This window comes from Quercus lobata, chromosome 1 (genome assembly GCF_001633185.2).
Source record: "Quercus lobata isolate SW786 chromosome 1, ValleyOak3.0 Primary Assembly, whole genome shotgun sequence".
Classification (NCBI taxonomy): domain Eukaryota; kingdom Viridiplantae; phylum Streptophyta; class Magnoliopsida; order Fagales; family Fagaceae; genus Quercus; species Quercus lobata.
The window spans coordinates 40,667,571-40,683,329 of NC_044904.1; the positions used below are offsets into that span (position 1 = coordinate 40,667,571).

The 15,759-nt window shown below is 37.6% G+C and overlaps 1 protein-coding gene across 1 annotated transcript; it reads right to left on the reverse strand.

The window, feature by feature from the left end:
• Nucleotides 1–1,099: 1,099 nt before the first annotated feature.
• On the reverse strand, nucleotides 1,100–8,425 carry LOC115990297 (cysteine--tRNA ligase 2, cytoplasmic). The gene is made up of 9 exons (XM_031114143.1): nucleotides 8,076–8,425; nucleotides 6,640–6,703; nucleotides 4,960–5,121; nucleotides 3,756–3,926; nucleotides 3,398–3,679; nucleotides 3,170–3,295; nucleotides 2,132–2,365; nucleotides 1,898–2,011; nucleotides 1,100–1,804 (listed from the first exon to the last, which is right to left on the reverse strand). Exons 1-9 carry the CDS (start codon nucleotides 8,243–8,245, stop codon nucleotides 1,520–1,522), a joined length of 1,608 nt encoding a protein of 535 aa, XP_030970003.1. The 5' UTR covers nucleotides 8,246–8,425; the 3' UTR covers nucleotides 1,100–1,519.
• Nucleotides 8,426–15,759: the final 7,334 nt, after the last annotated feature.

The window sequence follows — 15,759 nt, forward strand, 5'->3', positions numbered from 1 at the left end:
CCTACCCAGCCCAAAACTAATTTTTTTTTCCCTATGTTTTATGCCATGTTTTACACTGTTGAGCTAGTTTTTCTTTATTTTGGATTGGCTTTCCTATGATTATTAAACTTTTTTTTTTTTTTTTGGAAAACTAGGGTTATTAAGCTTTTAATAATATAAGGCCCTTTTGTAAGTATTAGTGATGTAAGTCTTGTCTTCCCACTCCCTCCTTCCCCATTCCTTGTCTTACGTTTATTTATTTTTTTTTTATAAAAAAAACTATTAATAATATATTTAATTTTAAAAATACATAAATATATTAAGATATAGAGAGGGTGCAGTTTGTGCGGTTTTCTTATTATAAAACAGCAAACCGTACTGTACTATGCAGTGCATTGTTACTTGCAGTGCGGTGCAATTATGTCATTTTGTAGATAGTATTGGTGCGATTTTTGTGGTTTGTGCGGTTTGGTGAACACCCCTAGTCGTATCCCCTCGAAAAACTGTTTTGGTTTGACCTCAACTACCATTTGCTCAAGATTCCTCATCAACCACTGTGACGCTTTCTTGCCCATAACCACTAACTGCATACGTAAAATAAATAATAAAAATCCCCCCCTTCCTCAACCACAAGTTGGAACAACTTATAGATTCAAAAAAAAAAAAAAAAATTTCAAGTTAATTCAAGGTAGCCTGCCTCTATTTTTGGCTAATTCAAGGAAGCCAGCCTCAGAGAGAGAGAGAGTGAAGGACCAACCGGATTACTTTAGCGGACACAGTTCTTGCAGGCAGGGGTTGCGTATCCAGGATTTACTCAACAGGGTGCGTACACGAAGTGTGCGTACACGAAGTGGCCTTGTCTCGAAACTTGTCATCAAAAAAAAATTGTCTACAGATTATACCCCAACCTATGATGGATGAATTTTCTAGAAGATACTACTACCTCTAGTGTAAGTCATCAAGTCCATAAGGAACATGCTAAGGTAGCAAACCGCTAAATCAACAACTTTTGACAATCAAGAAGCAACTAGGTTTTATTAACAACCCGCCACAAGATTCTGCTATTGAGGCAAGAATCTAACTAAGATGCAATTTCATCCCAATAACAAAACCAAAGAAATAAATTGAACAAGGAAAATTGATCAACTTTAAACTCCTGTAGTAGTAGTCAAACAACAAAAGGGTCACCACAACCCGTGTTCTTGTATAGTATTGCTGCAACCTGCAATAGCTGTTTATGCAGGAATTGAGCCATATTATGCCCACATTGCTGTATATTTAAGACCAAATAACACTTGGTCATGGACTCGGGCTTCTAACATGTGATGGTCCCAAATGTTACAACATTAATAACAAAATAGAATAAAAAATTACAAAAATCCCCATATAATTAAATAATAACTGTACCAATCATCTGTCAACCACTGGTTGGGGCAGGAACAAGGCTTTCCACCATCAAGTCCACAATGTTGTCCCCATCGTTCCTGTTCAATTAGCTGTAACTTGTATTGTTGTTTAAAGGGATGTGTTTTTTTCTTGTTCAACCAGTGGTGCCTGTTTTCTGTTCAACTGGCAGGGTCTTATGTTCCTGTTCAACTGGCTGTGCAGGCTGCACAGGTTCAACTGGTATGCATGGTCTCCAAATAGTTTCCTTGCCCACATCCATGAGTGCAATGCCCTTCAAAGTTAAAGCAGCCCTGATCTGATCACTCTTTAAGAAATCCTTATTTTCCCTTGCTAGTTTCCTTTCTTCAATCTGATTCAACACATAACTTTCCTCCAACCCTGCTCTTGTCAAAGCCTTGTCTTTTAATTGCAGCAAAACCTGCCCAATGGAAAGTAACTTCTTAATGATACATTCCATATAACAGAATATTCATCATTAAATTATTTTAACATAGGCTAGAAACCAAATCACCTCCAAGTAAGTGGAAGAGGAAAGCAATCCCAGAATATTTAGAACTGCTTTAACTTCTTTCTCTAATTCAATAAGAGACTGAACCACTGATAATTGTTGTTTCTGTTGTTTCTTCTAAAAAATATCAAAAAGATAACCAGTCATTTCACACAGATGCACAATATACACAGAAGGAGAGACAGCAGAGGGAGAGAGCACATCATAGACCTCTTGGAATGGGTTCCAAATATGTACCTTGAGTATGTTCAAAGAACTGTTTATGAACTTCAAGGCTTCTTGAAAAGCACAAGTCAATATCTGTGCAGTGTTCAAGTCATCTGACATTTTACTCTGGAACTCACTACGTAGCTTACTTATGCACTCTTGGGCAGCAGGAGTAACCCGAGCTGTTTTGCTTTTCCGTTCTGGCCCCTCCTTGAGACTTTCTTGTTGAAATGGGGATAAAGCATCTTCACAGTCTTGCAATGTCTAACAATCACAAGATAGTTGGTCATGATTTTTCTGACGATTAAAACACAAACCCATTCATGTGTGTGTACATGCCTGTGTGCATCTTACTGTGTAGTCAATGTATTAAAGCAAATTAGATATTCTTGCAGAATATCAACTTAGAAAAACATAGCATCAGGCTTAGTTAACATAAACTGCCACAAAATTCTAACCAATACAAAACATTCCAAACAGATTAGTATTTAGTTCTATTCTTGTCATTAACCAGAAACTATTAATTCTATGTTCTTTTCTTTTTCCTGTAAGTAGTCCTACACTCTTTTCATTAGTCTTTTAAATAGTAATCTTATAATTTTCACTCAATGAACCAAACTATATTGGCAAAAAATCCATATTTGACAGCTTAAGTCATCGTTTCCTGTGAAATAGTACCAAACAGAAGTTTTCCACAGAGAGAGAGAGAGAGAGAAGAAAAAAAAAGGACAGAATTATTAATTAAACCATCTGGCCAGAATGGTTGTAGCAGTTCATCAAGCAGTTGGGAAAACTATTACTGATCTATCAATGGTACAAGGGAGAATATATTGGCTCAAATCCACTCCAGTTAACAATCCAAGCTACAGAAACACGTGCGCATTCACATGTATGCGCAGTTAACAATCCAAGCTACAGAAACACGTGCGCATTCACATGTATGCGCACATGAACAACCCTAAATGGATAAAGAAATTAATAGAAAACAATCCAATGCTGGTAGGTGCATGAGGACAATGGTGGCAGACTTCCCAATGAAATTAATTGGAATTTAAAATAGCATTAAACCTGATATATGTAATAAACAGCATCTGATGCACTTTCCAGCTGCAATACTGTGTAATTGAGAGGAGATCTATAGTGTGCACTTAACAAGAAAAGTCTCAAAGCCAGTGGATGGTACCGTTCAGTAATCTACAAGAATATAATAAGAGTATTTTAAACACAAATACTAACAAGACTGAAAACATCAAAAGGTTGTTAGAAGTATTAACCAAATGTTAAGCCTTGCTTTACCTGACGAATTGTAAAAAAATTACCCAAGGACTTGGACATTTTCTCATTGTTATTAGTGACATGCCCATTATGCATCCAGTAACTAACACGGCTCTCTTGGCAAGCAGCACAGCTCTGGGCAATCTCATTTTCATGATGTGGAAAGATCAAATCAATTCCACCACCATGAATATCAAAACTGTAGGATAGGTAATGAGCACTCATTGCACTGCACTCTATGTGCCACCCTGGTCTTCCAGGACCCCATGGGCTGTCCCAACTTGGCTCATCAGGCTTTGCAGCCTATAATTATTAGAAAATTTCAGATATCAAATGATATAGAAAAAGACTATAAGGTCACTTGCAAGGGATTTCACACCTTCCACAATGCAAAGTCAGCAGGATTACGCTTTCTTGTGTCAACAGCAACACGTTCACCAGCCCTGTTGTTTTCCAGTTTTTGCCCTGATAACTGGCCATAATTTGGGGATTTATCAACAGAAAAGTACACATCCCCATCAACGGCGTATGCAGAGTCATTGTTGATGATCTACATAATATGAAAACCATTGGTTAACAAAAATAGAATTAAAAAAACTCCTCATTGTGCAGGAGCAAAAGGGAATTTCCATTTTCTATCATGGTCATGCTTGTTTCTTTCCATAATATTCCAAAAAAAATAAATTAATTCAATTACAGGAAGGCATAACTCTGTGTGAAAAAGCCAGATGCAACTAGATATCTGGGTCAGGACCAGATAGTTGGGACCAGGAGGGGAAGGGGGAAAGAATGCATCAGAAATAAACTAAAATGTATATTTTACAGCTCATACAGACAAAATTTCAATGTCTCATATTTAGTCCTTAGAAAAATATTTTGACAACTTTTTATGCAAGCCAAGTACAACCATTTTTCACTATCTCAACACCTCTCAACAAAATAAGTCCAGCTCAATATCACCTGAAAATATCACAAAATTTTAAATTGTTTTTCTGTTTCTTTGTTGTTTTTATTTGAAAAAGATATGAAACTGTAATGTTGATATTCAGTAAGGGCTATAGGTGACACACTGCACCAGATCCTCACCTCAATTTATGTACTGTCTATCTAATGTAGTTTAACATAAATGACCTCATTAATCCAGAAAAAAGGGGAAGAGCGTAGCCAGTTTTATTGGAATAATGAAGGAGAATAAGTGGCAAAATTTTATTTTGAAATCAGTGTCAGGCATTTGATATCAAAGTACATCTGAATAAGGCATGTCCCTGATATTATCATATAGATATACAGCACTACACCTAACCATGGGCATAGAATTCAAAGTTTGACAAACATTGGGTACGTTGTGTGCCCAAAATGAATAATAAAAAAAAGGGCAGACCATTAAGAAGGAATTCCTATTGTATTATGCTCCCCTAAAAAGCCAATATCCAATATATTTTCACAATAACCGCTACAATTTCCAGAAATGTCCAAATCTTTGTGTGTGTGTGTGTGTGTGTGTGTGTCTGTGCGAGAGAGAGAGAGATCAGAATTTCCCAACATTTTTTCAGATAATATGAGAACCATAGCAAGTAATGAACCTGAGTTATCATATCCTTTATCTGCTCCATATGCTCAGAAACACGCGGCTGATGGGTAGGAGTGAGGCACTGAAGATCAGCCATGTCTACAAGATATTCTTGGCAAAAACGGTTACTTAAATTTAATGGTTCCTCCCCAAGCTCATTTGCCCTGCGAATTATCTGCAATAATCCAGATATTAGTCGTATCTATCCAAGCATTAAGCAACCCAAGAATAAACAAGTAACCAAGGTATCATCAATATTTGTTTTAACAACAGTTAAAAAGGAATTATAGACAATGGGGAAACTCCTCTATAGATGCTCAGGATAAAAATTTTCGTGTCCAAGTACTCCCAACCATTAGTGAAAATATTTTTGGTAAAATTTCAGTAAGTCACAATGAAGATAAATTGATTAGATCACAAGTTTCATTCTAACATAAGTCTCCAACAGCAAGTTTTTAACCAAGTTGAAGCAAAGAATCAATAGAAGGCCTCAATATTATGTCAATAACTTTACTCGATGAGGGTTCAGTTGAATTTTGCACTTACCATGTCAGTAGCTTAACCAAAATTTTCAATGTAGAAGAATCATTAAAGTGAGGAGTAGGCTTCTTATAGAACCCATGATCTCACCATCCACCTTGCTTTTACAATGCAAGGTGCCATTTGAGCTATAGCTCATTAGCACTTCTTCCCACTCATTTTGCAGGAAGTTTCAATTTCTAAATTTATTACAAGTGCTTTCAGTTTTTCTTAAATGTAGTTTATTTTTTCAAATAAAAAGAAAATAGCTTTTTTACTGGTAAGTTACACACACCCAAAGAGTCTAAACCCATGACCTCACACTTGATCCATTACTATTTGCAGAGGAAGTACCAATTGAGCTATAGCTCATTGGAAAATTAAAAATTAAAAAATAAAAACTTTTATCCTGTGTTTACTTTGGATGGTTTTTAAGGTTTCATGAATTCATTTGGTTTTCAATACAAAAAATGAATCCTTTAAAAAAAAAATATTTAGATGTGCTATAAAACAGCTAAATATTCTGCTCAACCAGCCATCTTTTATAAGAATAATACTTTCACAAGGATCACTCAAAGAAGGAAGTAGTCTCCAATTCTAGGAAATCAACTAGGAAAGCAAGAGATTTGACTGTCCTCTATAAATTTTAACTCTTCTTCTTAATGATTGTTTTTGACCATATACTGGCTGAGACAGTTTCTTTAAACTGGTCCTGCCATGGCACCTAGATCCTACAGATGCAAGGAATAAAATATCCTGTCCTTTGTTATATTTCTCTTAAATAAAAGTATTTAAAGGTTTTTGAACTAGATCTCTAGAAATCACAGGAAGCATAATAAATGAATGCATCCCGGTTAAGTTCCCACATGTTATCGAGTAAAAGTGGCTGCTCTTTACAAGATTGAATTTCCATTATAATTGATGGATTGGAGTAAAAAAAAAAAAAATCAGCTTTACATTTTCCATTGCTTCAAACAACTTAATACAACAATCTAAATAAAAGAAATTCCACAAATCTATAACAAAAGCTATATACTATGAGGAAAAGAGACACAAGCACAAACACATGTATGAATGCTAATGTATAAGAATGCATTCATGGTAGTACTCCACTACAATAAGATATCACAGATAAAGTGGTAAATCCAGAGATCCCAATACTTATGATTCTCACCTTGTCATCAACATCAGTGAAATTCCGCACATAAGTAACTTCATATCCCAAGTATTGTAGGTATCTGTAGAGTTCAGATTCATATTAATTCTCAAGCCTATATGCCTAATTCCAGTAGAGAAAACACAACATTGTCAACACACTAGCTTCTTTACAGATCTAATTAACTGAACCTTCTAAATGATAATTGTATCGGTATACAGAAAAGGCAACAGCTAAAAAAGGGGGACAAGCAGTACAATGTGAAAGCATTAAGGTTAACCTCAGTTTCAGCTTAAAATGAGCTCATTGTGGTCAGATCATTCATCCTAAATCAATGATGATTTTAAGTTCCACTAGTCCCAGCCTAGCAATACTCACAAATTGGGTTTACCAAGTATGATAAAGGTTAATAAATAAATAAAGAATCATGTCAACAGGTGCCCTTAGGGAAATTGTTAATAAACCATTTTAAAAAAGTTTTGACACCACTTTTATGGGAAATAAAAAAAGTCATCAAAAAAATTAATTGTTTTTTCTTTTCCCATAAAAAATTTCTAAAAATATTTCATAAGCTAATGCCCTTAGAGCATCCATTAGCTTTTCCCATAGATAAGTAACCAAAAAAAAAGGGTCAAAAAGTGTTGTATATACAGAAACCCTGTGGTTAAGGGGTAAAAACAGCCCCAGGTCAAGGGTTCAAGCAGGGGGCTGAACCATGGGGTCATGTATCTGTGGTTTACTCCCAAATGGTGGGTCCAAAGGGCCTTGCCTTGGTGAGGTTCCATGTCATATATATATATATATATATATATATATAAAATAAATAAAAAAAGATCTTTTAGGCCAAAGAATTCATGTTTTAAAGCCTTCTAGCTAAAACCAAACACACAAAGCTTTGCCAGATTGTAAAGCAGCAACTAGCAACCAATTCATCTATAAGGGAAAAGTTAACAGATGCCTTAAGGACATTGGTTTAAGAAATTTTTTTTTTTTTAAATTTTTTATATGAAAAGAAAAAGAGTGACTAATTTTTTTATAGCTTTTTTATATTTCCCATAAAAGTTGTATCAAAACATTTCTAAAATGGTCCATTAGCAAATGTCCTAAAGGCACCACTTAACCGAAACCTTCATCCAATACCGTAAAACTCACTTCTCATTTCCCTTCAAACCAAACCAATCCAATCCAAATTTGAGTCTTTACCATATTCACAATCTTCCATGCAATATCTAACCCCAAAAATTACAAATTTTCACTAACAAAATAAGCTCCATACACAATGTGCTTCAAAATTTGTCACCGTTACACACTAAAATAGCAAAAATTTGTTGGATCAGTAACTAAGATTATAAACGAAACTTATATTTGTAGGCAATTAACTTATAATCATTATCCTAATTAGCAAATTGTACAGAAAAAATATTAGATGAAATCAAAAGTGAGAGGAATAAAACCTGTAGAGGACGTCGAAAGTGACGGCGGCGCGTGCGTGGCCAATGTGGCTGAGATCGTAGGCAGTGACGCCGCACACGTACATGCCCACGCGCCCCGGCACGAGCGTATTGAAGATCTCCTTCTGCTGTGCCATCGAGTTGTAAACCCTAAATCCCTCTTTCTCCGCCATAGCTCTATCTCTCTTTCTCTCTTGGTCTCTGTGTGTGTCTGCAGCGTAATTCAATCAAAACCCTTACCCTAATATACAATTGGAGAAGATTCTTCTTTCTTTTCTTCAATGTACCGAAACGAGTGTGGGGATAGATTGCGTGCTGAGGTGTCAACAGCGCTTGAATTGAATGACTTCGTAACTATTCCCAATTTTCTCTTTTTTCTTCTAGTTATGAAAATTTTATTTTATAAATATTACTTTTACAATCTCTTTACAACAAAACTTAAAGGAATTAGTTAAAAGGAAATGCTAGTAGTAGTTACAATTTATAAATTTATTGTAAAAAGTGTGAAAATACGTGTGAGTAAAAAAATGTGGGAAAATACTAATAATGTTGTTTAAAAATTAAAAACATGTGTTTAAACAATTCTACCATACAGTCCTTAAGTTAGTTAAATAAACTATATTAACTTAGTTTAGTTAGTTTATTTGGTTTTTTGTCGATTACCTTTTTTTTGTTTTGGTTAAAATCGTGCTAAAATTCTATATATAAAAAAGTGGAATAAATTGTGCTTATACTTAAAAAAAAAAAAAATTAAAATGTATATAGATAAAATAAACCAAAAGATAAACAAAGAATCGTGTTTTTTTTTTTTTTTTTGAAGAAAGATAAACAAAGAATTTGGTGGTAAACACTAAACAGTGAAATTAGTGAATAGCTTTCGAATGAGCATCTTATGATACCTATCTAGTGAAAAAGTTATTATGGCTCCTAAAAGTCTTTTGTTATTATTATTATAATATATATATACCAATATAAAATCAAAATATTTAAAACTCCTACAATTTTTCACATCATCACTATTTTTTTTCTTTTTATTTTAGATTCTTTTTATTTTAAGTTTTATATCTTTATATTTATTATTTCTCTTCAACGTGTAATTATCTTATCAAGTGTTACAATAATTTAGTTTAAGTAAAACTCTATTAGATATATGTTTCAAGAACTTGAAAATTCTACTTCAACTAAAATTCTATAACAAAAATTTCAACAAATATTTTTCACAAAAAGAAAACACACTGCAAATTGAAGCCATGTTAAGAAGCATGTAGATTTAGATGAACAGAGAATTGAAAGAGACGATGACAAAGACGAATACAACATAATAAGCTTTCCTGTGCATCGCACAGGTTAGCAACTAGTTATTATTATTATTATTATTATTATTATTATTATTATTATTGTAGGTGTGATAGGCCCAGGAATACAAATCTATGCATATATTGGGCCAGGGGCTCAATCCGAGGACATTAAGTAGTCTGAGGACGGATAAACGTGTTATAAAGGTCAGCACCAATAAATAAAGGAAGGGATCGAGGCACAATGTTCCAGTGAGGTGATCCGAGGAGGAGTGCTTCCTTAGTTGAGCAAAGCTGAGGTCAAAAGGTGCGACCTAACATCAAGAGAAACGTTCCAGACAACTCCACTATTGAGGGTAAGTATTAGGAAGGAATAGGATAGAAGGAGGCTGAGAAATATTTAAGAGAAAACTGCTATCACCGCATTAAATGCTCTGCAGCTAACTTTATGGCTACATTTATGTGGAGAAGACCCCTGAACACTACTGTCTTGCCTACACCAACTTACAGAGAGCTAGAGAAAGTGTCCGATGGGACAAACACTCAAGTAGTGGCTTGGACGATTAACAAATGGAGGACCAAGATCATCTAAAGGGAGCTATATGATGGAAGAGACCCTCTCAAGAGGAGGGGATCGAGAAATTAAGGGAGGAATACTGTAACAATCAATAGTGAAACTTGTAATCACACTTGAGTATCAATACATAAGAATTGATCTCCTCGAATTGTGCCGATGATGATTTTTTTTTAAATTAACACAATCTATCTTCATTTTCTTGTCATTTGGATCCACTTTATTTGTTGTCTGACTCATTAAAACTCAGTTTTCCAACCCACTCTCTACAAATTTATTGTATTGGGCTGTTTAGGCCTAGGTTCATCCACCCTTTGGGCTTGGGACTCGAATTGTGTCCTTATAATTGGCACCGTCTGTGCGAAATTTTGGCGTTCTAGTGAATTCAACGTTCAAGTATGGTAGGCTCAGGTTCGAATCAGGAGGAATCTATGGGATCCCAATGTCAAGATCATTTTGTTAATCTTGAGCGGAGAAGGGATCGGAAAGTCAATGTGTATACCACACATACTAGTAAGAGCCAATCTCAAGGTGGGAGCCACCTTTCTCATGAGGAGAATACCAGAGCCATGCAACTGGAGATTGATCATCTAAAAAGGAAGTTGCGCCACGAACGGCGAAGGCAAACTCCCTCCATTTCTAACTTCTCTTTTGACGATGAGGAGGATGGTAGTTATAGACCTAGATCAAGGACTTTTCCTAGTAAGTCTTTCTCGTATAATAAGGACTACCACCATGAGCGAAGAAGCAGAAACTCATCTTCCAAAGGCTTGGGAAATGATGCGATGAGTAGAGCGCTTAACCAAATTTCCAGGTCACCTTTTACGCATAGAATTGAGGAAGGAAGACTTCCTCGGTGGTTCACTCAGCCAACGTTCATCATGTACATTGGTCGAACAGACCCTGTGAAGCATGTGAGCCACTTCAATTAGAAGATGGTTGTGCACTCCAAGAACGAAACCTTGATGTGCAAGGTGTTTCCCTCTAGTTTAAGGCCCATGGCCATGAGGTGATTTGATAGCTTGGGAGCAAGCTCCATTGATTCCTTTAAGGAACTCACTCAGGCATTTGGATCTCACTTTATTACATGCAACAGGGTTTCTCAACCCTTAGATTTCCTATCCCTACTGTCTATGGCCATGCAAGAAGGGAAGACCCTGAAAATGTACTCAGACAGATACTAAGAGATGTTCAACGAGATAGATGGTGACTTTGACGATGTGGCCATCATGACTTTCAAGGTTGGCTTACCTGTCGAGCATGGTTTGAGGAAGTCTTTAACTGGAAAACCTACCACCAATGTACACTAGCTCATGGACTGAATTGATAAATACAAAAGGGTCAAGGAAGACCAACAACAAGGGAAGGGAAAGGCTAAGGTTGTCCTTCAGGAGAGGAGGGACTTCAAGTTGAACTGATACAACAATAATAGACCCCGAAGGGATTTTGCTAGGCAATCTGGGCCTACAACTCCTTAGATGATTAACATAGTGTTCCGAGAACCAGTACATCAAGTCTTGGAGAAGATCAAGAATGAGCCATACTATAAATGGCCAAACAAGATAGGAGGAGACCCCATGAGGTGCAACCAAAGTTTTCATTACCAGTACCACCAGGAACGAGGACATACCACCGAAGACTATAGAACTTTGTGGAATCACCTAGAGCAACTGGTTAGAGATGGAAAGTTAAAATAGTTTTTGTATTGGCCCAATGGGCAAGGAAACAAGCTGGATCAGGGGCTTCAAGGCCCCCTTTGGGCACTATCAATGTCATCTTCGCGACCCCGAGGAAAATTGGCTCTCACCCCTCTAGGGTGATGTTTGTAGCCCAACTACCTTCTGAGGACTCAAGACCTGTGCTGAAAAGGGCTAGAGTGGAAAACCAGCCAGCGATGAGTTTCTCTAAGGAGGACAAAGTGGGAACCATACAACTACATGATAATGCCTTGGTGGTCACCCTTAAGATATGGGGGTTTGATGTTAAGAGGGTGATGATGGATCAAGGCAGTGGAGTAGAGATTATGTATCCCGATTTATACAACGCGCTGGGCTTGAAACTTGAGATAGCTTATGATTCGCCTCTAGTAAGCTTTGACAAGAAAATTGTTATTCCTAAGGGCCAAATTCGACTGCTCGTACAAGCAAGATCAGAGGTGGTAGAGGTGAATTTCATTGTAGTGGATGCCTATTCTCCCTATACGGCCATTGTGGCAAGACCTTGATTTCATACCCTGGGAGCCGTTTCCTCCACTCTGCATTTGAAGGTAAAATATCTGTTTGGGGACCGGATTGAGAAGCTGGTTGGGACCCAATCTATGGCAAGGCAGTGCTTGATCACTGCAATAACGCATCAACTAGGAGTGGAGTCATCGACCTCTATTGAGAGGAGCTTATAGTAATCAAAGACTTCGATGTTACCCATGGAAGAGACAACTGAGGGGGGCAAAGTGTGAGAATTTAGAGAAAATTGTGGTAGATGGTAATCCAGAGAAGTATTTTTAGGTCGGAGCTTAGCTGCCTCCTCAAGAGAAGGAGGAGCTGATCATGTTTCTAAAGAGGAATATTGATGTGATTGCATGGACTGCTTATGAAGCTCCCGGGGTGGACCCGGTCCTCATTTTCCATCATCTAAATTTCAACCCGCCTGTCCTTCCTAAGAAGCAACCACCTCAATGCTCATCTAAAGAGCATCCTGACGTTGTCAAAGAGGAAGTAAACAAGTTTAAGCAGGCTGGAGCTATTAAGGAAGTGTTCTACCTTAAATGGTTGGCTAATATAGTGGTAGTGAAAAAGAAGAATAGGAGGTGGCGGGTATGTGTAGACTTCATAAATCTAAACAAAGCTTGCCCCAAGGATCCTTTCCCTATGCCTCGAATAGACCAATTGGTAGATGCCACTGTAGGTCATCCTTAGATGAGTTTCCTAGATGCCTTTCAAAGGTACCATCAGATACCTTTAGCCTTGGACAATAAAAAAAAAAAGACAGTTTTTGTTACTTCTATTGGGAATTACCATTATAAGTTAATGCCCTTTGGTTTAAAAAAATACAGGATCTACCTATCAAAGGATGATGACTAGGATGTTTGAGCCACAGCTAAGAAAAAACATTGAGGTTTATATAAATGATATGGTGGTAAAGAGTAAGTTAGAGTTTGAGCATGTTAATGACCTCGGCAATATCTTTGAGATATTAAGAAAGTACAAGCTGCGCCTTAATGCTTCTAAGTGTTCTTTTGATGTTGGTTCAAGACAGTTCTTGGGGTACATGGTCACTCACCACAAAATTGAAGTCAACCTTGACCAAATTAAAGCGATTAACAATTTGCAGCCACCTTGGAATCCCAAAGAGGTCTAGAAGTTGATAGGGATGACTACTACCCTGAATCGGTTTATTTCTCAGTCAGCAGATAGCTGTAGGCCTTTCTTCCAATTGTTGAACAAGTGGAAAGGGTTTGAGTGGACCTAGGAGTGTGTCTTGACCTTCTAGCAGCTGAAGGAATACCTATCTCGGCCACCCATTATGTCCAAGCCTAGGGTGGATGAGGTTTTGTTTGCTTACATTGCTATGGCTTCCCACACGGTGAGCTTGGTGCTTGTACGAGTTGATAGTGGTGTACAGAGGCCAGTTTATTATGTGAGCGAATCACTACATGAGACCGAGGTCTGTTACTTACCATTGGAGAATGCTATTTTGGTAGTGGTGCATGCTACACGTAAGCTTCTTCACTACTTCCAATCACACACAGTTGTTGTCCTAACCTAGCTATCGCTTAGATCTCTACTTTGGAGTGTTGATTACATAGGAAGGACTGCCAAGTGGAGTACGATCCTAAGGGCTTTTGATATCAAATACATGTCTTGCATCTCTGTCAAGGGTCAGGTCCTCATTGATTTGGTGGCCGAATTTGCTAAAACCCCATTTGAAGAAAAAATTGAGAAACAGAATATGGATGGAAAATCAGTTGGCATGGTCTCCCTGCAAGAGCCTTTACACTGGATAGTACATGTTGATGGTGCAGCGAATCAAAGAGGATTTGGAGTGGGGCTAGTTATAATTTCTCTTGAGAAGAATATTATTGAAAAATCCTTAAGGTTGGGCTTCTCGACCACCAATAATGAGGCCGAGTATGAGGCTTTATTGGTAGAAATGACTATGCTTCAAAAACTGGAAGGAAAAGCAGTGGAGATTTTCTCGGATTCAAGGTTAGTGGTGGGTCAAGTAATAGGAGAGTTAGAGGCCAGGGATGCGAGAATGCAAGATTATTTAAGTCAAGTCAAGCATTTACAGTCGGGGTTTGAATCTTTCAACTTGTAGCACATCCCTAGAAGTGGAAACACCCATGCTGATTCTCTTGCCACTCTTGCAACCTCCTTGGCGCAGAGCTTGCCTTGGGTTATCCTCATTGAAGACTTGTGTAAGCCTGTTGAGATAGAGAGTAAGGTGGTCCATATCCATCAAATTAGGATGGGACCTAACTGGATGGACCCCATAGTATCGTTCCTCAAGGAGGATATCTTACCCAAGGAGAAATCAGAGGCTGACAAAATGTGGAGAAAGGCTCCTCGGTTTTGGCTGTCTGAGGACCAAAAGTTATACAAGTGCTCATTTTCTGGACCATATTTGCTATGCATACACCCTGAAGTAATTGAACTGCTCCTAGAAGAATTACATGAAGAGATTTATGGAAGCCACACAAGAGGCTAGATCTTTATCTCACAGGGCCCTCACTCAGGGGTATTGGTATCCAAATATGCAGAGGGAGGCACAAAAGTATGTGAAGAAATGTGACCAATGCCAAAGATTTTTCCCAAACATTCACCAACCAGGAGGTTTCCTTAATTCTCTGTCCAGCCCATGGCCTTTTGCTTAATGGGGTTTGGATATTGTAAGGCCCTTCCCTAAGGTAGTAGGGAATAGGAGATGGTTGCTGGTTGACACAGATTACTTCATCAAATGGGTTAAAGTTGAACCACTAGCAAACATCAGGGATATGGTTGCCAAGAGATTTATTTGGAAAAACATTGTCACTCGATTTGAAATCCCTCGTACACTCATCTCGGACAATGGTCTTTAGTTTGATAGCAAGGCCTTTAGGAGGTATTGCTGTGACCTAGGCATAACAAATAGATATTCCACCCTAGCATATCCATAGGGCAATGGACAGGCGGAAGCTGTCAATATGGTCATAGTAAGTAGGCTCAAAAAGAAACTTGATGATGTGAAGGGAAAATGGGTGGAAGAGTTGCCACACATTCTTTGGATGTATCGTACTACACCTCGAAGGTCCACTAGAGAGACACCTTTTTCAATGACTTATGGAGCTGAGGCTATTATTCCTCTAGAGACTAGATCCCCAACGCTAAAAATGAGTTCTTTCACTCCAAGCAACAATGATGAGCTGTTAGGAAATAGCTTAGATTTAATTGAAGAGCGAAGAGAAAATGCCATGGTCTAACCGGCGTATTATTAGCATAAGCTCAAGTAAGGGTATGATGCCAACGCAAAGCTAAGGTCATTAGTGCCTGGAGGCTTGGTTTTAAGAAAGGTTTTGGGTACTACCAAGAACCCAGCTTGGGGAAAGTTAGGGCGTAACTAGGAAGGGCCATATCGCATCACCTTAGTGGCTGGAATAGGTGCATATTATCTTGAAGATCTAGACTAAAATGTTGTACCACACCCTTGGAATGTAAATAGCCTAAGAAGGTATTATTAGTGATGAAAGTTTTCTTTACCCTATTTTTGTTTATTACATTATGTGTCATGCGTTCTACTATTTGTGTGAATATCAAACGAAACCTTGGTCATGCTTATTTCT